This window comes from Mycteria americana, chromosome 1 (assembly GCF_035582795.1).
Source record: "Mycteria americana isolate JAX WOST 10 ecotype Jacksonville Zoo and Gardens chromosome 1, USCA_MyAme_1.0, whole genome shotgun sequence".
NCBI classification, from domain to species: Eukaryota; Metazoa; Chordata; class Aves; order Ciconiiformes; family Ciconiidae; genus Mycteria; species Mycteria americana.
Window position 1 is genome coordinate 203,598,683 of NC_134365.1, and position 26,514 is coordinate 203,625,196.

At 42.4% G+C, this 26,514-nt stretch overlaps 1 protein-coding gene across 4 annotated transcripts in view; it reads right to left on the reverse strand.

The window, feature by feature from the left end:
* ZC3H12C (zinc finger CCCH-type containing 12C) overlaps positions 1–25,675 on the reverse strand; it is a 45,823-nt gene extending 20,148 nt beyond the window's left edge. Inside the window, exons 1-2 of one of the 4 annotated variants that reach the window (XM_075490967.1) lie at positions 25,555–25,675; positions 4,028–4,794 (exon numbers count right to left, since the gene is read on the reverse strand). In XM_075490967.1, coding sequence (XP_075347082.1) covers positions 4,028–4,722 — 695 coding nt within the window. In that variant the 5' untranslated portion in view covers positions 4,723–4,794; positions 25,555–25,675. Of the gene's footprint in view, positions 1–4,027; positions 4,795–21,248; positions 21,351–24,921; positions 25,501–25,554 lie in introns of those variants that run through there. The other 3 variants (XM_075490966.1, XM_075490969.1, XM_075490968.1) reach the window with 3 other exon arrangements.
* Positions 25,676–26,514: the final 839 nt, after the last annotated feature.

Below are 26,514 nucleotides of genomic sequence, written 5' to 3' on the forward strand. Positions count from 1 at the left end.
TCTACCCATTTCTGTGAGAACACGTGAGAGAGCTCCCAAGAATATCTCTCAAAAGACTATCTACAGTCTTGCTTAGGGCACAGGCCTATTTCCCTTTAGCAACTCCAAACTGAACTCACTGGCCACAGCTTGGAAAAGTAAAGAGGAAAGAAAAGAATAGACTGTGCCAATTTATAGGTTAGTTACTCATAACAGGACTCTGGACATTTAGATAGAGAAATCTGAACAAGATTGTCTGAACTGCACGTGAATTCCTGTATCTCCCCCACCGCTTTGAACATTGTTCTTTTACATGTAAAAGCTGCAATATTTCCTTTTAAGTATTCAAAGTGCTTATTTACTATTACCTATTTTCTTGAAGAGGAAAGGACAGATCCTGCCAGTAAACAACTGGTTGCACAGCTGGTGTCAGCAACTGGGACTAATCTTTTACAAACACAGGACTTGCATTGATAATCAAGGACTGATTTCTAGGAAAAGGTGGGATCCACTTGACCGAGCAGAACAAAAGCATCTTTGCCAACTGGCTGACCAAAAGCAGAGCAAAAGTGTCTTTGCCAATAAGCTGGCCAACACAGCAAGGCATGAGCAATCCAGGAAGTTTCTGGAGTGCATTGATGATAACTCCTTAACATGGGTGATTGAGGACCCACCAAGGGAACCTGCTGGACCTCAAACTTACAAGCAAGGAAGAACTGGTCAGAGATGTGAAGGTCAGGGGCAGCCTTGGCTGCAGTGACCGTGAGTGGTGGAATTCAGGATCCTGTGAAGAAGGAGCAAGGCAAAAAGCAGGATCACAACCCCAGACTTCAGGAGAGGAGGTTTTGGCCAGTTCAGAAGAATCCCACATGATATGACCCTAGAGAGAAGAGGGGCACAGGACAGCTGGTTGATTTTCAAGGATCACCTCTGCCAAACTCAAGATTGGTCCACCCTGACGTGCAGGAAGTTGGGCAAAAGTGACAGGACAAGACTTTCCCTCAGCAGAGGTTAGGAAACACTGAAAGGGGACATTCCCAAGCTGCTGGGCCCTGATGGGATGCACTCAAGGGTGTTGAGGGAGCTGGCTGATGACATTGCAAGGCCACTCTTGATAATCTTTGAAAGACTGTGGTGACTGGGGATGTTCCTAGAAGAGAGAAAATATCCCTTCTGTTTTCAAGAAAGGCAAGAAGGATAATTCAGGGAACCACAGGCTGGTCAGCCTCACGTTGATCCCTGCAAAGGTGATGGAGCAAATCCTCCTGGAAGCCCTTTCCTAACAAATTATGTAGATTGGGTGAAGGTGATTGGGAACAGTCAGCATAGATTTATGAAGGGGAAATATGCTTGACCTACCTCATAGCCTTCTACAGTGAGATAACTGGCTCAGTGGATTAGGAGAGCAGTAGATACTGTTTATTGTGGCTTTAACAAAGCTTTTGACACTGTCTCTTATAACATCCTCAATGACAAACTAATGAAGTACAGGCAAAATAAGAGGACAGACAGGTGGACTGAAATCTGGGTGAACTGCTGCACTCAAAGGGTTATAATTAATGGCATAAAGTCCAGCTGGAGGCCAGTCAGTATTGGTATACCCCAGGGATTGATACTGGGGCAAGCATTGCTTAACATCTTCATTACTGACCTAGATAATGGGACAGAGTGCACCCTCAGCAAGTTTGCAGGGGACACACAACTGGGAGGAGTACACTACATGGGTGTACTGCCATTCAGAGGGACCCTGGCAGGGTAGAGAAATGGGCCAACAGGTACCTCAGCAAGTTCAACAGAGGGAATGCCAATCCTGCCCCTGGGGAGGACTAATACCAGGCATCAGTACAGGCTGGGGCCAACCAACTGGGAAGCAACTCTGAACAGAAGGCCCTTGGGGTTCTGGTGAACACCAAGCTGACCATGAGCCAGCAATGTGCGTTTGCAGCACAGAAGGCCGACAGCCTCTTGGGCTGCATTAGGAAAAGTGTTGCCAGCAGGTCAACAGAGGTGATCCTTCCCCTCTGCTCAGTCTTGGTGAGATACATCTGGAGTGCTGGGTTCAGTTCTGGGCTCCCCAGTATAAAACAGACATGGACAATACTGGAGAGAGTCCAGTGAAGGACAACAAAGTTAATCAAGGGACTGGAGCACCTGTCATATGAGGAGAGGCTGAGAGCTGCGACTGGGGAAGAGAAGGCTCAGGGGGATCTCATCCATGTGTATAAATACCTGATGGGAGGGAACAAAGAGGGCAGAAACTGACTTCTCACTGGTGTCCAGTGACAGGACAAGAGGCAATGGGCACAAACTGGAATATAAGAAATGTTGTTTAAACATAAAAATGAAAACTTTCTTACAGTGAGGGCATTCAAACACTGGCCCAGAGAGTATGTCGAGTCTCCATCCTTGGAGACATTCGAAACCCAACTTGACATGGCCTTGAATTGACACTGCTCTGTGCAGGGGATTGGACTAGAAGATCTCCCAAGGTCCCTTCCAAACTGAATGATTCTGTGATTAAATTTGGTAGAAAACAAGTAAAGACCCATTAATTTGATTCTTGGATACAGAAAGACTGTTATATTAATAGATTTAATCTGTTTTAAGGCCCTGTAGCATGCATAGCATGCATTCATATTTGGCTCATTTTATGTAGGTGGCCAAGAAAGCAAATTGAGCATAGGAAGGCAGGCCCTAAGTATCTATGCTAATAGCTGAATAAACATTAAGGAAAAGTGACTGATCTGGAGCTACTTCTGGAATGTGTTCAGTGCAGTTTGTGGAAGAAGTTGAACCTAAGTCCACCCACCAAGTTTGAGCTGTGCTAACTAGCTAACACTTACACAACTGTTTTGGATTTATGTGAAATACAATCCAAACCCATTTTAGAAGTCTCTGGATAACTAGTTGAGTACCAGAACAGTGTTTGTTCAACTGGACATAATTCCTTTACAGCCCAAGTTGAATAAAAAGATTGGGAATGACACATCAGGTAGAAAGAACTCACAGGAATACCCCATTTACAAAGAAGTAATATCCTCACTTTATGGGCTAACACATCTACTTAAATGAGCCAAAACTATCATATTGGTGTAAATAAGAGCTGGTTTTAAATTTCATTTTAAAAAGCCTCATTTAAAGGTAATAGACTTGATTAGGAGCTAAAAAAACCCTGGGCCTTTAGCCCAGAAATGTCTTGCATGAACTTTTATTACTAAGCTAATGAAAACCACATCAAGTCATCAGAAGACTAAAACTGACCTTCTAAACCATGGTGCTAGTAATCAGATAATCCTTATCAGTTACCCAATTAATTACTAATCAATTTGTTATTTAATCATTTATATAGCCATAAAACCCCCATCTCTCAGCATGTCTGTCTCTGGCATTTCCTCCTCTCTCTAATCACCGATGAAGCATGAACTTCTCACCTTCCCACAGACAAGTTTCTTGCTATGCACCTAGATGACTGGGGTCAGGATGGGTGAATGCTGTAGGCAAATGTGTTATCTTTGGGCACGTAAGTGAAAGTCTAGAGCATAGTAATCTCAGGAATTAATGGCAATAAAACCTAACTCCAAATCTGATAACCAAGACCAATTTTACAGACAGACCAGTTATCATAGAATAGCTTACCAAGGAGAAGTATCCCTTAGGCCACTTAATTCTAAATCACTATTTTATAATCTTAAGGAATCTTACATTTGCTTTAACCTCCTGTATGTAACTGGATACAGCAATTGCCCATAGCGATGGTGCCTACCAAAAATTAAGTACTAGACTGGTAGTGGGAAGGAGAGATTTGACAGCTGCCTACAAAGGGAGACTGGCATTAACCTGTGGTTGTTCTAACAGTGAGTACAAACCACTGAACTCTTACAAACCTCTAGCCTGATTACAAGATTGGCATACTGTGTGGTCGATGAAGACGCCTGCGAGAGAACCTGCATACAGCTTTAGGCAATTATACTGAACATCCGTGCTTCAATGGGACAAGGTCATTCTGTTTCCATTTAAATGTAAAAGCAAAAGCTTTGTGGTCACATACCTCATTGCAACATTGCTGCCATCAATAACTATTGGCCTCAGGTTGTCACCATCCTCTGTCACATCCTCCTGTAGTGGAGACTCTGACCTCTGAGACTCTATGGAAGACGCTTCACGCATTACACTAGTGTTAGCATTAGTTACAGTCTGATCAGTCTCAGTTTTATTCCCAAGTTTGACAAGTTCTCCCAAAATATCATTTATTAAAGCATCAGTACCAAGTTTATTTAGTACAAGTTGAACCTGCTCTTCAGAGTAACCCAACTTAAGTGCAAACTCCAGTTTGGTTTGATATTCTTTCACCACATCAGGGGGCTTTTTGACTTCCTTAGGTACTACCTGAGCCTCTTCTATCCTAAAGTCTTGCAAGATTTCATTTCTTTTTAGTATATGAGGCTCTAAGCAAGGAGATCGGCACAGCTGTCGGTGAGTCTTAGGCAATAAATGTGATTCTGATGCAGAATTATTCAGTCTCTCTGAATCATTATCAGAAGTTGTGCTTTCTTCAGAGTCACAGCTGGAGCTTCCAGAAGTCTCTTCAGATGCCTCCTTGTCTACATCTTCTTTCCTAGAATTAACCTTATCCATCGTTGGCTTCTCCGCCATTGACCAAGGTACAATTGCATTTATTTGTGTGCCAGTGCTCCCTACATAAAGGTGGCCTAAGTCATGCCCCAGATGATCCTTCAGGCCCATGAAGCTGCTGCATGTACTCGACTCCACTTTGCTGTTTTTCTTGTATTCCTGAATATAAAGTGTTCCGTATTCCTAAAGAGAGAACAAAAACGGTGCAACTGGTTACACATATTACTTGTTTTGTATTTTCTTGCTGCTTCCTCAGAACTGCATTTATTCTCTCCTAGCAGAGAAATATGACTTTTTTTTTTTTAAACATGGAAAACTTTTTTTTGGAAAAATTTTTCCTAAGGAACATCCATAGCTAAGCGCATAAACAACTGATCATCTGTTTTCTGAGCGTATCAAATGCTTTTACTTAAACATTTCGAGGAATGGGTTTATGAAAGAATAGGAAACCAAACACTGCATGTTTACGTACTGTAACACAGAGACAGAAGTCTTGTCACGATTTAAAGGAACCGAGATATTTCTTCTAGCTTTAGATGGTATTGTAACAACAACAAAAAAATTGCATCTATAAAATACTAGAAAAGCTTTTTAAACTAAATACCTTAAACTCTCTGTTGAATAGAAAGAAATTCGCGAAGTACTAGATTATCTGGCTTATTAGGCAAATATAAGACATCATAACACATAAAATGAATTAGTAACAGAAAACATGATTAAATAAAAACTTATTTGGCCCTAAAAGACACTATCAGTTCAACTGAATACACTCAAACTATTTCTGAATTCCCTTATAACATGATAATTAAGTCAAGAAAGACTAATTGCTCTCAACAGAGTGCTGTATTACTAACATGTACAGCATTTAGAGACATGGATTAATCTAATGGCCAATAAAGCCAATGGAAGTCTTTGCACTGATTGCATCAGACCATTCGTCAAGCCAACAAGGCAACAAAATTAAAAGTTGATTTCAACTCTTGGACTAGACTTGTGCAAGCCTTTCGCTGAATCAAAACTAAATACATAGATAGAAGTCATGCAGGAAGAACGGAATAAGAAAAGTTGACATTTTCTGGACTTCATACACTTGCCACATCAGTTTTTCTGGAGGAATTTTGCATAACAGTAGTTATACAGAGGTTAGCTACCCATTTCATCACAAGGATTACTTCCACAATCTACCTTTAAAGGCAGATTGCTACCTCTTTCCCTTATTTTTTTTCTTTTAAACAGGAATCTTTGTTAACTGCTTCAATAAAGAAAGTAAAAGATAAATTATTTCTCACAGATAAAAATGGACCATATGGACCAGTTGTACTGCAAGGTTACCATGAAAAAGAAGAATTTACATTAAGGGAAGACTATGAAACAAAGAGTTCTTTCACACTTCCATCTTGCAAGGCAAAATATAAAAGCAAGATATGGAGGCAAAGGACTTCACTTGAACTTGACAGATACATTACAGACACAAATCTCATCATGAAAGATATACTGAGAAAAAACGTCATGTCAAACAGAATCTCTTGATCTATACTAATACAAATTACAGGTGTGTCTCACAAACAGCCAAAATCTCTGTCAGCAAATACATTAACTCTCCCATCCCCTTACAGGTTATCATTTAAGAATGACCCAGTATTTTTAAAATATGGTGTACTTTCCTCTTCTTGGGATAAAGATCTGGGAGTGCACACAAGAGAAATTCACCCAGACTTAAGACTAGAGAGAATCAAGCAAAAAATCCAATCCGTGGTTCAGCAAAAGCAGAGTATATAGGTGCTGAGTGCCAAGACATCACCACTGTGGTGGAGCTTTTTGGTTATGGGGCACAAAAACTTACTTTACCTAAGCATTTCTAGTTAAAATAAATAAATAAATACATCTGTCATCAGTGTTTTCATCTCCAACACCTTAATCCAGTCAAGACTGATCTTGTTAGAAGGCAGTAGGGCTGTAATGCTCTCAAGCAGCGTATCAAGGAATACTACTTTCTCTTCACACGAAGCTTTGGGATTTCAAGCAACACCACAGATTAAACACAATGAGAATTTAGGAAATGAACCTTTTCACACAGTGATTTATTAACTAACGTAACGCACTCAATGGCACAGTGCTTGTAACAAATCACAACAATATCCCAATAAAAGGATACAGTTAAAAAACCCAACACTGTGGCCTTCGCAGAACTGACACCCAAAAAAAAAAAAAAAAAAAAGAAATCTCAAACAAGAAACCCCTATTGGAAGCGAGGCTGCTTAGCAACCAGCCTTTAGTTGCTAGGATGCGCTCCTTTAACATACCATCATGAATACTAGCACAGCAAAAGAATAATTTGGTATGAACAAAAGCCCATGAAAGAGAGCGGGACTTAAGTGCGTCTGGTTTCCCCTCGGAGAACAATGCAACTGCCAAACCGATCTGGAAGCCCCGACATCATTGTTCCACCAACCCCACAATCTGCTCTGACTCTAGGAAGTCTAGTTAATGGGCAACACTTTTAAGCTGGACTGAAAAGTTGAGCTGGCTCATGTACCGCCGCCGCAGAATACGGGGAGATAATGGGTCACTGCCTAAATCCATGTACTGTGAAATGTCATTTTAGTATTGAACTAAAAGTAGAGGGATGGGTTTTTTTGGAAGGGGGAAAGAGGAGGTTGCATATTAACAGCATGGAATAAACAAAGCTTGAAGTGCACTGATCAGAAAGAGGATTTTTTTTTTTTTTTTTTTTTAGTGTTAGTTAAAATAATACTTAAGTCATTCTCCAATCACTTCTTCCTTGAAGTTTAAGTGCTTTACAGCAACTACAATCATAACACCCTCCACTGGGATTCAAAGAAGTCACTAGCATACGAATGTGTCTGAAGATCAGGCATTATATGAAACATACTTCAGATGACTTGCACATCAACTGCCTATGAAAAATGACCATAAACTGAGCTTTGTCCTTTGTTGGGAATGTATATATAATCAGCCTCGCATCTATCTGCTTTAAGTCTCCTGTCAATCTCCATCTTGCTCCAATATATAATTGCTTCTTTTGCACAGAACTCCACTGTTTTTCAGAAACTATTTAAAGAGAAAGAGAGTAATAAGAGCAGCAACTTTAAAATCTGCCACAGATAGTATACAGTCACCATACTATGGCTTTAAAAGGGTAGTTAAAATGATGTTTACACCGTAAATCCAAAGCTAAAGATTTCTGAAATAGTTTTGCATAAGCAGTACCCTATTCCTGGCATTCGGCCTAAAGCCTGCATGCAAACTGAATTTATTTTCAGCCAAATTTTTACGTCTGTGAACTTTGTACACCATAGTTGTGAGCAGCAGCATCTCTTAGAAACACTAGACTCTGGAGCTCCCAACATGATGTCCTTTATGAGATTCATTGATTAGAACCATGAAAATCAGATGTCACTGTTGAACACTGCTGGAATTGATTACTTTATCTTGATCTGGTTACTGAAGAGCAACATGGTAGCCAGTCTATTTGAATGAATTTGTATTCCAAATAAACACTAGTGTACCTATATATAGGACAATGAAGCTCACGAAAACTAGAAAAGGTCACGTTTATCCAAGGAGTAACATCAGATAAGAACTCCTCCTTACACTCTTTATTTACAAGGAACTCTCATTACGCACGTATTGTTTTAAAGTATGCTTACTGATACGATGCAATACAGCTAAGAAAAATATCTGCTATGAATTCTGACTCAACTGAGAGCCAAACAAACAGACGAAATCAGCCAAAAAATTCTTGTCAAGAAAGTTTTCAACTTTTGGTTATGCTCACCACAGCTGAGTAACTGAATTTATACTTATGAAAAAGTTAATAAAATGGGTAACTCCCAATTTAGACATACTTATGACAACATAAGTTTTAAACTATAGCCTGTTTAAAACTACAGTATCTCACACTAGGTTTGCTGTTAAAGGCCTAAAATACTGTATTACTGAGTCAAAGACATTTATCAAGTGTAAGTGTAATACTCCGGATGAGCACTGTGCTACTACATTGTAGAACTGTATTCTTTTCCCATTTCTTAAAAGTCATCACTATTTTCCACTAACCATTAACAATAAGCATCTCATTAATTCACCTTCACACAAATATTTCTATTTCTCAAAGGGATGCAGGCAAGTAGATCACCTAATCTTTTAATGTGCATTCAGAATATTTTCTACTTACAACTGAACATAGGAAAGTAGTTTAATGCAAATTTAATTCACAGAGGAAAATAACAAGGAGTAAAATAGTGTGTCACGTGGCACAGTGTAACAGAAATTGTGCATTCTCAAAGGACCGTCAAAAGTTTCTGAAGATACATTCTACAGTGAAATAGTTCAGCATGTTTGCACACAGGCAGACTTTTTCTAAAAGTCTTCTAAACATAAAACGGAAAATACTGAAATCCCAGTTTTTGAAACACTGTCATTACGTGTCACAAACAGAAGTGCAGACCTGATCAGAAAAGAAAAAAACTGAATGTACCAGTTATCCAAATGATAAAGATACCGCAACAATGCAAATAGAATAATGAATATGTAATAAATACCTACTGCTGTAGTCTCTATGTATTTAATTACCATTGTATTTCAGCGAGTGCTGTTGTCTGCATCATTCTATCCAACAAAGGAAGGATGTCCCATTGAACAGATTGGTTAATGCTCTGGGGCAACAGATGTCTACTGGAACTGCAGGAGACCAGCAACTGGTGGCCTGCCCATCTTCTGAAAACTTTCAATAGACTCATGCATATGTTCACACAATAGGGCATGTGGTTGAAATGCAAACCTCTTTTTAACCCTTTTATATGCTCTCTTTCCCTCCCAACTGATATATGAAGGTCTTTGTTTTGGTTTTTTCTTTACAGGATCCTTGGAACTCATGGATTACGAGTGTTTGTTCTTCAGCCTAACATCTGAACTCAAAACATAAAACAAAACAGATTAGAAAATTTATAAAAAAAGCCAGGCTGGATCTGACACACTTACAAATAGTTTTCAAAGAACAAAACCTTTGACTGGAACACGTTCCCACCTAAGAGCATCCTAATGCTCTATCTCGCACTACAGTATCTTCAGATAGCCCACAATGGAGCTCTTCCTATTTTCACAAACACAGGAAATTTCACCCATTGTATGGTATAATGGAAAAGTTGTTTGATCTTTTTTTTCTTAAAAGCTTTTTCTACCAGTCACAAATTAAAGTAAATAGCAGCTTGTTTGCAAAAAAGGGTAAATACCTATAACTAAGAGTTGAAACCTCCCCTTCCCCCCAGGGGACTAGAGGAGAATTTGTTCTGTTGATGGCTACTGCCTACCATTCTCAAATTCTTGGAAATACAGCATTACCGATGCTTTTGAAAGTTCCTTAATAGAATGCACTGAGATCATCGCTCTTCAATATACTTAATCTTCATATATAACTGTTTTTCTTTCCCTCTTTTTCCAAGAGACACCCAACGTGTGCAAATCTCAGCCGACACACGCTAGCTACGTTGTCCAAATGCAAACCAATACGCTAAAACACCAGAAAGGTGAAACGTCCCATTTCTGCAGAGAGAAGCCCATATACTTACGTTCGCTGGAAAACACACAGACATTGGTTTCTTGTAGCTGTTCCAGAAGCAACTCCTTAACACGATTTCAGCTGCAGACTTCAGGCAAGCAAGCAGAACAATGAATGGACGAACAGATGGACCCGCGATGTCTTTGCTTAACCTATTACTGAGCGGACGCGGAGCCAATCACGACCCGCAGAGCTCACAATTAGTTGGCCAGGCAGATGCAAGGCAACCTCCCCACCCTGCATCAGGTTCGGAGGTTTCTAAGATAAGCAAGTTGATGTCATTCTCAGGGTCTGCCCCGGGCAGCATGTGTATTAACGAGGGGTGTGCAGCAACAATAGGCCATACAAAAGAGACTAGCAGGCAGCTGCTGTATGAGAGCCAGAGTCATTAGGGAGCAGGCTGCCAACAAGAAACACCTGGCTTGGGCAGACTTCAGCTTCTCCTCATTGTTTCTAATTCATGAAACAAAGAAAGGAATTATTTTTAAGTAGTAAAAGTTGTGAGTTCCTATTAAAATATATCAGTCTTAAGGAATATAATCCCTTCTATTGTGGAAACAAAAAGTTCTTTGTAAGGAAGAATATTAAAGAGAAATAAATCTATCAGTAGCTATTGTAGTCCCCTCTTCTTGTTAGCAAAATTAATCATATTGGTATAAAGTGCAAGGAGGTATGAAAGGAACCCACACTAAACACTGAAATGTATTCAGAAACCGCTTTCTGAATCTCCTGACACTTTTGTATATCAGTCAATAAATGTAATAAACTTGCGTTTACACACAACTCTAACAGAGTACTTGTGGGTAATTTCAAAGGAAGGTGAAACTGATTAAACTAAAACCACATAATATTAATATGTGGAATAATGGATATTTTTAAGCAGTGGCATTGAAATATTAGGGCACTTGATAGAAAGGAACTGTGAACTACTCTTTTGTTCTGGAGTCACTCATAACTGTTTGCAACAGAACTTCTTTCCCTTTTATTTCACAGATCTGTTCTAGATGCCAAGATCTTCCTGTCTCTTTGCAATGACAAAATATTGAACAAAAGTCAGGAGCTAGGCCATAGCCAGCTTTTTATTGTTTTTATTTTTATTGAAGTAAGCCACATGGAAATACAAACCCCAGTCCACACCTCCCCTCCCCACCCAACATTTCTGATACCACCAAGCCCTGCAACACACTCATTTAGCAATACAACAGTAGCAAGGTTTGATGCTTGATTAAAAAAAAATGACTACTAGAAAAGAGTATTTACTGAACTTCCGCATCATTATGTGACTAAAAGCAATACTGAGAACCACAGAGGCACCTGTCCTCCTCTCCTTGGGAGGACAGGCGATCTGCTGGGAAATATCTACTGTGATTTAAAAGAAGAAAAGAATGAGAATAGGTTTGTTAGAACTGTTTTGAGTAATTTCCCAAGCTTTATGTGGATATTAAAGCAATTCAACATAGTAAATGAAATCACATACCATCATGCTATCACACTGATGCATTTATCATGTGCCCAGATATTAAGCTGCAAAGCAGAAACCCCAACTATAGTTTCTCTGCACTGTCCATTAAACACTCCTAAGAACAACTACTAACACCACTATTTTGGAGCTTTTAAGTCGGACGCAGGGGAGACTCCTCACTAATTTCTGCCACTGTGAACACAAAGAGTAAGAGAAAGCTACCCATGAGCACAGTGGGACGCCTGATCTCCAGCACTGGATTAAGCCTCTTTGCAAACAGCGAATAAAAGCAGTGATCTGAAAAAGCTAATCAGTCCCTGCTGTGGTATTTAGACTACCTCAGTTGCTGGTATTGGATAATGTTAAGCATATTAGAACTTCTGTAGGCAAAATAGGAAGACAGTCCAGTTCACCTATGTCCAAGAACTGCCCTTAAACGCAAGCAGGATCACTTGGCTAGTCATAGTTGAATATCTCCCCGATTAGAGCCAGGCACTTCTTTTGCAATACCAGAAATGCTTGTTTTGCAGAGGACATGTATGATACCCTTTATGTATATCTGTAACAAATTGAGAACTCCGTAGCACAGAAGTGGTGTACTTAGGGCTCTACAAGCACAACTAGGGCAAGTGTATGAGCTGGCTTAAAAATCTGCCTTAAAAATAAAGTTGTAAGGAGTTTACTTGCAAAGACCTGCCCCCTCAATGTCTTCTACAGTAACAATACGAATACACCGCGCTCCCCAAATAACTCTCCATACTCCAAGTGCATGTCTTCAGGGAACCAGGTCTAAACTTTAGTTGCAGATTAACGTTCACGCTAACGCCATGGTGCAGCACTGACTACGACCAAAGTCAGAACAATCTGAAGACTTATGTTATATTGTTTAATTTACAGAAAATATTCTAGCAAGCTGTGGTTGCATGAATTAAGACGACATTTTCTAATTCTACCCTGTGCACAATATCAGTTACTTAAACCAGCTGCCTGTTCTGGAAGCATCTTCTCAGCTCTTCCCTAAAAGAAGTTGGGCTGTCCACAGTTTACAAGGTGTTGGGTCGTCCTATTAAATCATGCTTGTGATGACAGAAAAAGCATTTGTATTAAGGTTTAATCAGTACACGAGGCTTGCTTCTGGGAACGATGAGCTCAACAAAGAAACCTTAGTAAGAAACACTGTGGCTTCTCCCATCACATCTGTGAGAGGCTATAATAGCATCACTAGAAGGTACACAGCGCAAATGGACAAAGCAAGTTCTACTTCTTGTGCTAAAACCTCCAAATCCAATAACCTGACTAGTTCAGCAATCTCCTATTACTATATCTAAAATACAAAGAGTCATTAAGTTAAATCCAGTCACCAAAATACAGCAAACGTAACAGCTCTTCAAATTTCTGGTCTTGCAAGATCAGTAAGCTATAAACACCTATTTTTGTGGCTCCTAGAGATCACACATTGTGTACAGTGCCCATCGGGTCCCTAATGCCACTTGATTAAACAGCAGGCCAGCACAAAATCCTGAACTGGCTGGAGGCGATAGGCTCAGGGACTCCATGGTGGAAGGAGATTTCCGAACAGCAGACAGCAAGGTGATGGGATGCTGCAGAGGCATGGACCAGGGTGAACCTCTCAGTGGGGCGAGGGGTGAGGAGGAGAGCGTCCCCTCCCCTCCACTGCCCAGTTTGGTATGAAAAGCATGCATGGGAGGATCAGAAAGACCAAAGGAGGGAGAGCTGGAGCAGCTGGGAAATTCAGACAGCGTAGGCTGAAGATATTAGGAAAGCACTACTGTAAGGGGAAAAAAACACCCTAAAAAAAAGCTGCTAGTTCCAGTCAATTCTTATTTCAAACACATTGAAAACAAAGCCTTATTTAAAAAGAAATTATTTTATGCAAACATACAAAACGGTCATTCTGTAACTCAAGTGGTATTACTGCAGCAATTAGAAAGACAACTTGTCCCATTAAAGTATTTCATTATCTTTTATTGTAGAACTTTATGCTAAACCTCCAATAATAAATGATGCATTTGCAAGAATACACTGCACAAGTTAAATCAATCACATACAATTGCGTTTATGAAGTAGAAATGAAAGGTGTATGCTACAGACAAAACTCACTGCCACGCCATTGCAAAATATCCTACATTTACTGTTGGACTTGGGAGCTGCAAGGGAGATGCTTATCTTTAAACTTATGAGGTGGCAATACAACAGAAATTCTTCTTTTCCACTTAGTATGTTAAGAGATGCAAACTATCTTAAGTAGAACACTCTGAAAGAAGTTTACTTAGTTTTGAGGAATAGTAAGTGGTACTCTAGACTGTATCTACACACAGTCATAAAAACAAACAAAAAGCCACCACCACTCTACAGCCATACAGAGGAATGAATTAAATGACCAGTAAAAAGAGCGTAGAATTCAGAAAAACATCTGATATTATGATAAAGATGAGTAAGGCTTTGCCTAGAGAATAATTAGGCTTTAAAAAAAAATTTTTAAAAGGATCAACTGCATTTTCAAATGCTGTGTAATTTCTCTGTAGAAAAATATGCACTTTCAAGTGCATTAAAACAAAGCAAAGAGTTCTTTCACTCTTTGAGAGAAGACTCAGCTGCCTGTAGTTATCCTTAAAATTTAAGAAAGCAGAGATGCATTTTCCTGCAGGCCATCATCTTAAAAGAAGGTTAGAAGGTCTACAGTTTCTAGTATAATCCCATAGATCATCAGTATGGACTGCATGCAAGACTCGAGCAAACTGTTGCAACATTTATCATGACATTCTCTAATACGTTTGGAAGAGAAGACGAAAACCCTAAGTTTTATCAGAAGTGATTACTTTTTTGCTAACCACGGGTATAAACAGATCCAGTCTTTCCTTGTCTGTGGGTAGACAAAGGCCACAACCATGAGCTGTTTGTCATGAGACGACAAGGTGCCTGCCTGCAGCTGCACCTAACTGCACAGTTTGCCTACATTAGGAGCCCAACAAGCTTGAGCCATACCAGCTGACCACACAGAAAGCATAAAGCAGCATTCTGCAACAGCAAACACACTGGCATCACCCATCAGTATCACACTGAGAAGTAGCTCCTGAAATTAGATACATTTTCTGAAGCAAGGACTTTCATTTTGAAAGTGAATCGTTTTGATCATGTGACAAAATAAAAACCCACTATGTTTACCTAAGAGGATAATGAAAAAGTAGTTGCCTCAGCACCATAACTTCGGATATCCATTGTAGGCATGGATCCCTAAGCAAAGCTCCTTCTGCAGTATCACAGAATCATTGAGGTTGGACAGGGCCTCTGGAGGACATCTGGTCCAAACCCCCTGCTCAAGCAGGGCCACCTAGAGCTGGTTGCCCAGGACCCTGTCCAGACAGCATCTGAGTATCTCCAAGGATGGAGGCTCCACAACCTCCATGGGCAACCTGTGCCAGTGCTCAGCCACCCTCACAGTAAAAAAGTGTTTCCTGATGTTCAGAGGGAACCTCCTGTGTTTCAGTCTGTGTCCGTTGCCTCTAGTCCTGTCCCTGGGCACCACTGAAAAGAGCCTGGCTCTGCCCTCCTTGCACCCTCCCTTTTGGTATTTATACACATTGATAAGATCCCCCTGAGCCTTCTCTTCTCCAGCCTGAACAGTCCCAGCTCTCTCAGCCTTTCCTCATAGGAGAGATGTTCCACTCCCTTAAGCATCTTTGTGGCCCTTTGTTAGACTCACTTCAGTACATCCTCCATGTCTCTCTTGCGCTGGGGAGCCCAGCACTGGACACAGCACTCCAGGTGTGTCTCACCAGTGCTGAGCAGAAGGGAAGGATCACCTCCCTCGACCTGCTGCAGCACCCCTCCTAACACAGCCCAGGACACTGCTGGCCTTCTCTGCCACAAGGACACCTTGCAGGCTCAAGGATTTTCCCATTTTTAAGTGGATGCTCCAACTCAAGCATGGTTAAAACCTGGCACAAACATACAAGTCACTATAACCATACCTGCACACACGGCATGCACACACAGACGGCATGATCACAGAAGTCTTGTTTGTAAGGGCAGTAAGTCACATTGCCAGAAATGCTTGGGTTTTTTTGGGAATAGACACCCAAGAGCACTGCGCCAAATGTGTCAGGGAAATGTTTTCCTTCACTAGGCACATAAGCAATGTGACCATTTCCACAGTTTTGCCAGTTAAGGTTCAATTTTGCAACTATGCCTGTGTTTGTAGGGGTAGATCCCTCCACTCCCTGCTCTGATAGAGCCACATGTAAGACCCAGCCCATTCTGTGAGTATTCCTTTAGGACCAAGGCCTCAGTTACTGTTTCCTCCCTGAAAAAAAAAAAAATTATTTTATTTAAAAATGCAACTATAAAGGAAAAATACAACAGCTGCCACTAGCACCAAGTGGTAGGTCTAACAGTCTTTTTAGCTTTCTTTAAGATTGCACTTAATACAGTATCTTGTATTTGTTTCTGCCCTTTTTGGGGATGCAAGAGCCTAAAACATCTTAAGTTATTAAGAAAATTACCCAAATTAAAAATCCTTAAAAAAAAAAAAAAAATCAGCTGCCACTGGTTTTCAAATTCCAGTCCACAAACACCAACGGGTCTATCCTATTTTTTACACACTTTGCTAAAGAAACCCAAGAAAATCCAACCTGCAGTTCAGCTACTCCAGTGCTGGGCCTTCCAGCTCTACCAGAAAGTTTTCAGAGATTTGCAAGCCAGAAAACGTTGAAAACGCCTGCCACGCACTAAGATGGCTGTTGAGCAACTGCTTTCATCAACACCAGAGCAGCATGGAACACGCTGCCGATTTCTGCAATGAATGGGGGTACAGTGTTTATTTCAAGATTATCGCTGGAGGGCACTCTGTTTAATTTCTTTCTTAGTTTTATTATTTATGAATTGAAGCAGAGACACTGAGATACAAAGCACTCTAGGAAAAAAAAAAAAAAAACAAACTTTCCAACGATACACATTAGATTTGATCTCTTCCCACTTCCAGAATGAGTCACGCTGTCTGGATGCTTTCTGAGCACGAAAATTTGAACTGTCTAATCAACTTTCCCTGTGACAATATTGGGCAGCCAGACAATGCCTACAACTGTACAAAGTGTACGTCATCATGCTTAGCAAAGTACTTTTATTCAAATTTGTTCTGTCAGAAGAAAATCCTCTAACAAAACTAACACGGTTATGTGAAAAAAAAAGTATTCTCTTCATTTAAATACAAATTTAAGAGACTTAGCTAGTCAACCTAACATCTTTTATCTGTGCCACAGACTATTATTAAGAATTTGAAAGACTCGTCAGAGGAAAATAGGCCTCTCAAACTGTCTAGCAACATGGCCAGGTTGTGTTTCAGGTCATGCTGCTGGCAACAGAGCTCCATAATCTCCAGGGTTCCTGGATGGAGTTCAAGGTGTTGGTTGGACTCTGTGTCGCCCTAAATGGCTTCACAGGGCTATGCTTATTTGAGAGACAATTCCTGTGCCTGTACCACACGGCTGCAGTTGTCATTTTGGACTGGAGCCTTCTGTGAGAGAGCTGCCAGCAGCGGATTTTCTGCAAGACTTTCAGCCTTGCCATTTACTCTCTACCGGGATGAAAGAGCCAGAGAATATGTTTCGGTCCAATTTTTTACCTGGATTTAGTAAGTTAAAAATTGGGGAAGACAATAGACGGTCATGCGGTTTGTCGAGACACACTTAGCATATAATTATTTCTTACTTTCTGGGGAAGCTTTTAATAGACCTGACAAGTAGCAACAATAGCCAGATCTTACAGAAAGTGGGTTACTGTAGCTGCAAATCCAAGTTCAAAAATAAACAGAAAGAAAATAGCTACACAGAAGTCTATCTTACTACCTGTCATTTAGGTATGGCTTTTCTTCAGATTTACTGTATCCCTGACCTCAGGAGAGACCACCAGGAAGTCCCCACACTGAACTACGTACACCAGGCTTCGAAATCATAGTATTTTATATGTTAATAAAACAGCTTGCTCACTTTTGTTTAATAACCTAATATATCAAAAAGAGACAAACCATCTGTTAGTGATTTCATACAATTTTTGTAGGTCTTCAGAGTCATTTCATTCTGACCTCAGAAGTTTGCAGCTTTTAAAGTAGAAATTAATATTGCAGACCAAATTTCCTTATGTTTAGTCTCCACTTTATGAATCTCCCCCCCCGCCCTTTTTTTTTTAAGTTGGAAAGCCAACTAGATTTTAGTCCTGTGAATACCTGCACAGATTCCTTCATTAAGGTTAATATTTCAAGCCCTCTTTGGCCCCTAGAGCTCACATTTTACTTTTCAGAGTTCCACCACGTCATGAAGTTAGATCTGACAATGACAGGTGCAAATGAGAAGACCTCATTCAAAACTGGTGATGCTATTAACATTTAGAATTAAGCAATTTAGTTTGGAAGGGATCTCTGGAGGTCAGCTAGTCCAACGAACCCCCACTCAACACAGGGTCAGCTACAGTAGGTTGCTCAGTGCCTTTTCCAAGTCAGCTTCTGAGCATCTCCACGGCTGGAGATTCCACAACCTCCCCAGGCACCCGTCCCAGTGTTTAAGCATCCTCATGGTGACATTTTTCTTCATCTGCAGCCAGAATTTCTTCACTGTAACTTGCAACTGCTGTCTCTTGTCCTTTTGCTGCATGCCTCCAGACAGAGTACTCTGTCTTCTCTATACCCTCACATTATGCACCTGAAGACAGCAATAAGATCCCCCTTAGTCTTCTCGTAGTAAGGCTGAACAAGTTCAGCTCTCCCAGCCCCTCCCTGTATGTGATGTACTTCAGCCCCCTAATCACCCTGGTAGCCGTCCACTGGACTTGCTCCAGTAAGTCAGTGTCTTCTCCTGTCCTTTGGAGATCAAAACTGGACACAGTGCTCAAAATGCAATCTCATCAGTGGCAAAAAGAGGCAAATGATCACTCTGCTTGATCTGCTGGCTACACTCTTGCTCATACAGCCTATTTGGCCTATTACCTATTTCTGCAACATCATCTTGCACTTAGCAAGGGATGAGGCTTTACTTTTCACAAAAGCATCCCATGTCAGCAGATGAACTAAACTCTATTTACAATGCCCACTGGAGGCATCTGTTTGCAGTCTGCCCGCTACAAATGTTTTCTCTCCAGAGCTCCCACAGGCATACGGATGAGCGTATCCAAGCTGCAGATGAACAATTCAAACTGCTCACAGAAGCAAGTAGAGCACAGCAAGAAAGATCAGCCTTAAGATGATGATGCTTGTTTTCACACTAATGAGTTTGCTTATCTGAGGTCTCTCTTGCGACAGCTGTATACATCAAAAGATAACCGATTTGTAACATACTAATGTCTGAAATTTAGCAAGGTGTCCTGTGTGAACTATAGACCGCTACCACAGCCTTTGGAGCTGCCAGTTTTATGAAACAAATCAGATGGAAGACCATCACCAAATACTGAACAAAACCTTACGGAGAGACCATGCATGGTACCAACACAGTTAAACTTATCAAAGCCAAAGAGCGCTTACTCCGAGTCTTGAAAAAGACTAGCTGCATAATTCCACAATGCAAACCCATGCTAAATCTCTGTGAAGATCTGTAGCTTAATTTCTCCTAATTTATCAGGCAAGGGTGGTTTACCAAGTTTCACTTAAAACATAAGCGATGGTCAATTCAGAGAAGAAGGCAAAGAGCTCACAAGAAAGAAAGTCGCAACTTTGAGTAGTCCTGCTAATAAGGTCAAACTCCAGCTACTGGGCATCACCTAAACACATTTATGAGCGACGCAGTCTTTTGTTGGAACAAGATGAAAGTCACATCAATGTATGCATGATACCAGATGTTATTTTATTCCACACAACGGCTACAATAAAAAGCTATTAACAGACAAGTGAACAAGTGGCTAGGGAAACAACAGCTGAAGCAGAAACTCTGATTTTAATCTTGCAGCAGGAAGCATGGGCTGTAGCTCAGCAACAACTTCAAGAAACCCAGACTGTAATCCCAACAGCGACAGTTCCAGAAACACTAATGAGTCCAACTCACAGTTCGGCAAGAGCAGCAAAAGCCCAGTTGGCAGCCCAGCAAGAATGGCAGCAGCAATCCCAGAAGCAGCTGCTACAGAGACTTGTGAACCCAGGTGCACAGCCCTGGGCACTTGTACATCATAGCCCTTCCCTAGCCAGAACAAACCATTTCCAGAGGTGTATCTGGCATTACAAATAGCATGTATTGGAATTATTGCTGAAGGAGAAATCATCTGAGGTTTTCAAATCAGTTGAATGTTTTAAGGTGGAAAGGCCTTAGGGGATGCTGCTGCAAACTATGAGGCGCTCAGACCCTCCATGTTATCCAAGTGGAGGTCTCCATGAAAGACTTGACGGTACTTTTTACAAGAGAAATGTCTCTCATCAAGGATGAGGCCATGCATTGATGCTGGAAAGATTAGATAACTCAGCAATTCAAACATTAGCTTTACAGAGGAGGAAGAATTGAAAAGACCTGTCAAGAGTCAGGGCACCAACTATAAAAGTGACTAGGAAAGCATAGAGATGAGGATTTACAGATACCAGCTAGTTACATTAACAGTTCTTGCAGAACAAAAGGAGACTAGGAAAGTAGCTTCCGTTAAAGTAAATGCAATCTGTCCCTTTTCCAGCCAATCTCTGCCAAACCACCAAATTTAATTAGTCCTAAGATAAAAGGTCTAAGTCACAGCACAACAGAAATTTTCAGCTCATCGCAAAACTTCAAAGTTTGATGGGACTGATTCATTGATTTCGCAACTTAACACATTAGCTTTTACAGCTCATAGGGGAGGATGGCTCACACAAACGGTCATTTAGGAATCATCATGACAGTTTTTGTCAATTAGTAAAGAAGTCAAGGATTTAAGACTCTTCCCAGCCTCTGAGCTTTACCTACTCGCAGCAAGCAGACTGCTTTTCAGGTATTTGCAATAACCTGTGTCACATTTACTGCTGAAAACCTCCAGCTTCACTGACTTTCCCAATCTCTGGCACTCCTCTGCAACTTTCAACCACCTCCCAAGACATTCCTTTCATACCAAAAGAAATTACTGTATTTCTTCCATTGGGAGGATTATTAATGTCCGTTAAACTCTCCTGCACTCCCAACCACTGAATGTCTTGCTTTGTCTCTTCCCTCGCCTCTCCCCACTCTTTTCTCAAAATATCAGCTTCCTATTAAGTAAAATCCCTCCTCCTGAACATAGCTTTAGTTTCCTCACTATCCACCCTCAAGAAAACCGTAATTTTAACACCGAATACATTTTAAACACTTTGTATAATCTTGCAGAAGTTTTATGCAAAGGACACATTTATCCTGAAAGAACTCGGAACCAAATCACTTTGGTCTAAAACAGATGTATTGGGAGCTCTATTTGTGAGCACGTAGGAGCTTTCTACATTTAAAGGACAGCAGATCCTGGGATGGTCTAGCATTCTATCCTGTATCTACCTACCCATATACACACACATACATGTACATAAACAGACATCTCCCCTTCCAGGGAGGGGGATGACGTACGTCAAATTTTAAAGTGTTACACTCGTGTCATAAATCAAGCAAATACAACCTTAAAATGGGCAGGCAGTCAGGAGAGGTAGTCAGGTGCATGCTGTGAGGAGAGCCTAGAAGAATGATGAATCTCACAGTTGGAGAGGGTGAGCTTCGTTACTCCCCAGGGCAAACTTTGAAAAGGTCTTGTCTGGACCTTTCCAGTCGGGACAGCAGAAGTACAAGTCTTAAAATTAAAGTACTCTTCAAAATATTCTCATTCTGCAGCTATGATTCAAGAATGAATGGAGCTTGAGTTTACCAAAAAGCTAAAATAATTCCTTAACTCGGGAATACAATATCCTTGCAGAATGGGAAAGTCAGTGTCAAGTGTCAAGCCCAGCACTTCATACTAAGCAAAATACAATTTGGATTTTTGGTAGTGCAAGCTCAGCCTTTTACACAAGAAATGTGATCTAACCTGAAGTAATCAATCCTGATAGGTAAAAGAGAAATGCCTAGTTCATCTAAGCAGAAAGCCCCAAGGTTATAAAAACCTTCCTCAATTTCTGCTCATCACTGAACACCACAGTAAGGAACACGCTTTTTGACAGAGCCTCAAGCTGTTACACAAAAATATTTAAAGATGCAGAGCTTTACAGTGAAAAACATCCATACAGTATTTTTCTCCTCTAACTCTGGAGAGCTGCCTATTCCACAAGACATGCAGAAGAAAAAATAGAGAGATATAAAAAATAATAATTCTAAAAAAAGAAGAAGAAGAAGAAAAGAGGCAGGAGGAAGAGATAGGAGGAGAGAAATGCCTCATAACTCTACCAGGAAGGCAATTATGAGCAGATTACAATTGATTTTCTATCTATGTGCTAACTGGAAATGACTACAGTTTGAGACCAGGAGGTAAGAAAAATGACTCTGCTTCTTGTTACACCGTCTCGCCTCTGTTTTTGTCATATTCTGCCTTTAACATACAATTTAGTAACTAAAATTAAGTCAATTCTTTCAAGCATAAAAATACGGGCTTGTTCAATTAATGGGTTTCTTGCTTCAAACATATGGCAAAAGTAGTACATTTACTGTAAATATTTAGCAAGCTTGAAGACAGGAGGCATTTTAAACATAACTATACATAATAAGAGATATAAAGCATCACTATACAGTAACTTCGGTCTGAGGTTCTCTTCTTCTGAAGAGACAGAAACATTTCAGTCTCTTCATAGAAACAACTGACTACAGACTTTGTACAATATCTGTTTCTTATGGTATCTCAGATATAATTTCCAGTACTACAAGACAAAAAACGAAGTGTAACCATCCTAATCACTAATAAGGCTGCTGGCTGTATGTCATGGCAACAAACACTATGGAAATGAGTGAATGATGAAATCTCTCTTGAATAACTTAAAAAAACCCTTATCTATGACTTCTTAGCTACATGTGGGACACTGCTTCACATAACAGCAAAAGCAGCAGAATAATATTTACAGAACAGGAAAAAGAGGAGTTTTACACCATAACCTTACACATCACACATTTTCTAACCTTCCTCTTAGTTACCATAATCCCCTCCCCCCCTTTCTTACTACTGTCACTCTCTTTCAAGCACTTCAGTTTTTAAGAATTATTTAAAATACAGACTATGAAGAGATCCATGACTGGAAGCTGAGGCTAGCAAAATTCAGATTAGGGTCTGTTTTAATTAAAAAACAAAGTGCAACCAGCAAAAAAACTACACAGACTTTAAGTGTTCAAGGGCAGATTTTTTTTTTTTCAATTACTGGTTCAAGCCAGAAGTTATGGATCTGATGCCGAAAATACCAAACAAGATTTTATTACTTCTGTAATGAAAGAAGTCAAACTAAATCACACATCTCCTTTCTACCGAACACAGAGTTGCTTAGCCATAGCCATTTCTGAGTATAACAAGAACTGACCTGAGCCAAGCAAGTTCCTTGTTTCACTTCATGCTGACTTTGAATTGTCTTTTTCCAGCTCGCTTAGAGTATTTTCAACTGCACATAGGATGTATAAGATCTCAGAAGAAAATCTCATAAGGTTTTCAACTTACCTAAGTAAAATTGAACAGTAAATAGGTTTTATCAAATATCGAACTGATTCAAGTCTCATCAACTGCAAGGGTAGTTTTCTTCAAAAAAATAAACAGCTTGGTAATATCAATAATGTTTTTAAAGGTTGGTACAACCCAGAGAAGCAGGCAGTGAAATCACTCCAGCGGACTGCTGCTCAGCTCAGCAGTCAGCCTGAAATGCACAATCTACACAGATGAGTCAAGTCTGGATAATCCCTTCATGCTCTGTCAGGTTGAGAGCATGGGGTTTGTTTTTAAATTACATGCCTTCAATAAACTCCACTTCTCTTTGCATTTACATTTTAAGTTGACATTTTTTAAAGTGTGTTTTGATTTGCAGATGCCTAAAAATATGGTTAGTGGAGCTCTGTCTATCAGGACCTCATAGATAATAACTGCCTTTTTAAAAGGATCACAAACTCTAATGGTAATTACAAGATCACTGAGTGACTGCTGCCCTATGGAAGTCTAGTGGTAATAACCATGTTGGACTAAAACCATAAATACGGCAAGGTTTGTGGAGAGATGAAATACCTTGAATTGGTTCAACTACTTCCATTAGGAAAAAAAAGAAAGTTTTTGAATTCTCAAGCTAAGTGGTCCAATTAATAAAAAAGAAGGGAGAAGGGGGAGAGAGCAAACACAAAAACCTTTCCCTATTTCCCTAAAATAGTTGCAAATGTGTTTTATACCGACATAACAAATTCTCTTTAAAATGACAACATGCTGGAATTTTGATCCATTCACTACAGTACAGTCTGGTGAAGTGTAATCTCACCCTGGAGCATCACCAGGTAGAAAATTTAGTTCATTAAGATTTATCTAATACAGTACTGGAAGAAGTGTTACCATGAACTCACTGGCTTGCTATATGGGCAAACGCTAAGTGGCAAGGAGATGGTGGAAGAGGAAGTATCCTGCCGCTTTGAAAACCCAGACATACTTGAATGGTTTATTTTCTTTCCAGATCAAAAGACTATGCTACTGCTATCTTAAGTATGCTGTTAATTGCATAACCCGAAGAGCCGCAATTATGAATTATGTCTCCACTTTGCAAACACAGACCAAGAGGACAAGACACAGTAAACAAGACATTTCAATACATCTGCTGTTAAAGAAGTGTGGTCTACTGTTCAGCAGGATGGGTTTATTTAATCCAACTTTCAGCAACACCATCACGTAAGGGCTATTTGGCTCTGTCAAAGCTACCAAACCAGAGGCCCGGGAGTGCCAGACAGGACCAGGACCGGCTGCAGAAGGTGCTGTACAAACACAGCACGGCAGAGTTTCCTCCCCCAGGGACATTATAAAATAACGTCACTGCTCCACAAATACAACCGTACATGCCCGGCATTACTCAGACGTGCCTGCGGAATTAGGTCCAAAACACACAGGTGAATGAAAATTAATTTTTAAGAGACATTGCAACTTAAAAGTCACAGCTGGATCTGAGAACGGTTCAGCCAATGCTTTTAGAGGTTTCTGCCTATTACGGTTTGGTTAAATAGAGCAAGCCAAGTTATGCAGCCGGTTCTCTCGCCCAAAGTGCACAGAATAAATCTCCACTGTTCTCACAGAATAATTAAAAAAACCACCCCAAAACCCGAAAGTTAGAAGCAAGGGAACGGCAGGGTAGGTCGAGTACCTGAAATAACTTTTAAATTCCTCCTCAGACTCCCGGTACGTCCCCCGGGACAGCTGCAGCTCCGACAGCCCCGCGGGACCAGCCCCCGGGAGAGCCCCGCGAGCGGCCAGCCCGGCTCTGCGGGGAGGCACGGCCGCTCCCGCCGGCTCGGCCCGCGGCTCCCGCCGGGGTCGGCAGCGACGAGGTCGAGAAAAACTTTCCGCAGGGACGGGGCCCGCCGAGGGGCCGGCCGCGGGGCCTGCCGAGGCGCGGGGCGGCCGGCGCCGGCCCGCCGGCCCCCCAGGTGGCGGGGCAGAGGGACGGGGCTGTCTCCTACCTCCCCGGGAAGCACGGAGCGGCGGCGGCTCCTCCCCGCCGCGCCGCGGCCTCCGCCGCCCGGCCGACCTCCGCCGGGCGACCTCGGGGAGGCGCCGGGGGCAGGGCCGGCGCCGCGGCCCCGTGTTGACACACGCGCCGGCTCGGCCCCGGCAATGGGCGGTGCCGGGGCGGGAGCGTGGAGCGGGGCAGCAGCCGCCGCCGCCGCCGCCGGTCACGGCACGGCATTCCCCTCGCCGCCATCGCCGCGGGCGGCCGCGCACCGCGCCCCGCCCGGGGCCGGGCCCCTCACGCCCCCGCGCCGCCTCAGCCACCCACCTGCAGCCTGCCGGCAGCCGCGTGCCGCGGAGGGCGGCCCGCCCCACCGCCGCGGGCGGGAGGAGCGGCGGCAAGGTCGCCTTCACCTCGTCCGCCGCCGCGCCGCCTCCTGCCGCCCGCCTCATGCCCGCGGCGCTGCGAGAGGCGCTCCGCGGGGCCCTGCACCCAGCGCGCCGGGCCCCCCTCGCCGCCGGGCCGCCGCCGCGCCGCCGCCGCCCCCTCCCCGCCTGCCGCCGCGCCGCTGGAGGCTGGGCCGGGGCGGGCAGGGCCGGGCCGAGCCGGGCCCGGCGGGCGGCACCTGCTGCCGGGGCGCGACGAAGCCTGACAGGGGAACCGCCCGCCCCGGCGCTCGGCGCCGTGTGGTGAGGGCCCGGCCCGGCCTTCGCAGCGGCCTTAGGTGGTGGGTGGCTGAGGGGCGCGGGTCACCGGCCGTGTCGTGCATCCCACCCCGGGGGCGAAGGCCGCCGTAGCAGCACCCTCCCGAAATGTCAAGGCATTACCGTCTCCGGCTGGGGCTAGAGGGGAGGCGCCGCGCTGAAGCGGTCCGGCCGGCGGTGGCGGTGCGGCCTGGGCGGCGGGTCCTCCGGGCCTGGCAAAGGTCCGTCTGCCATCTGAGAAAATCCTCGGGTGCTTATGGACGTTTACTGTTCAAGTCTCCCCATGCCTTACTGTCCCTGTCTTATAGATGGAGAAAGGGAGGTCGTCGGAGAGCTTTTTGCCAAGGATCACAAACTCAGACTGTGGCAGAGTTGGTAGAAACCTTAATTTCCCTCCCGTGTTCTAATTATGAGGTGTTTCCTCCCACCCCGCAGTTACTTTTATGCAGATGAAGTAATCTACCTCTCACCATCCCACCCTGCCTTCTGTGCTCCTGACGAGGCGGCTGAGCGCCAGGAGGCTGGTTAGAAGATATGAATGAAACTCTGGTGTTGTGATTACAGCTTGCGAGCTGACTGAGCG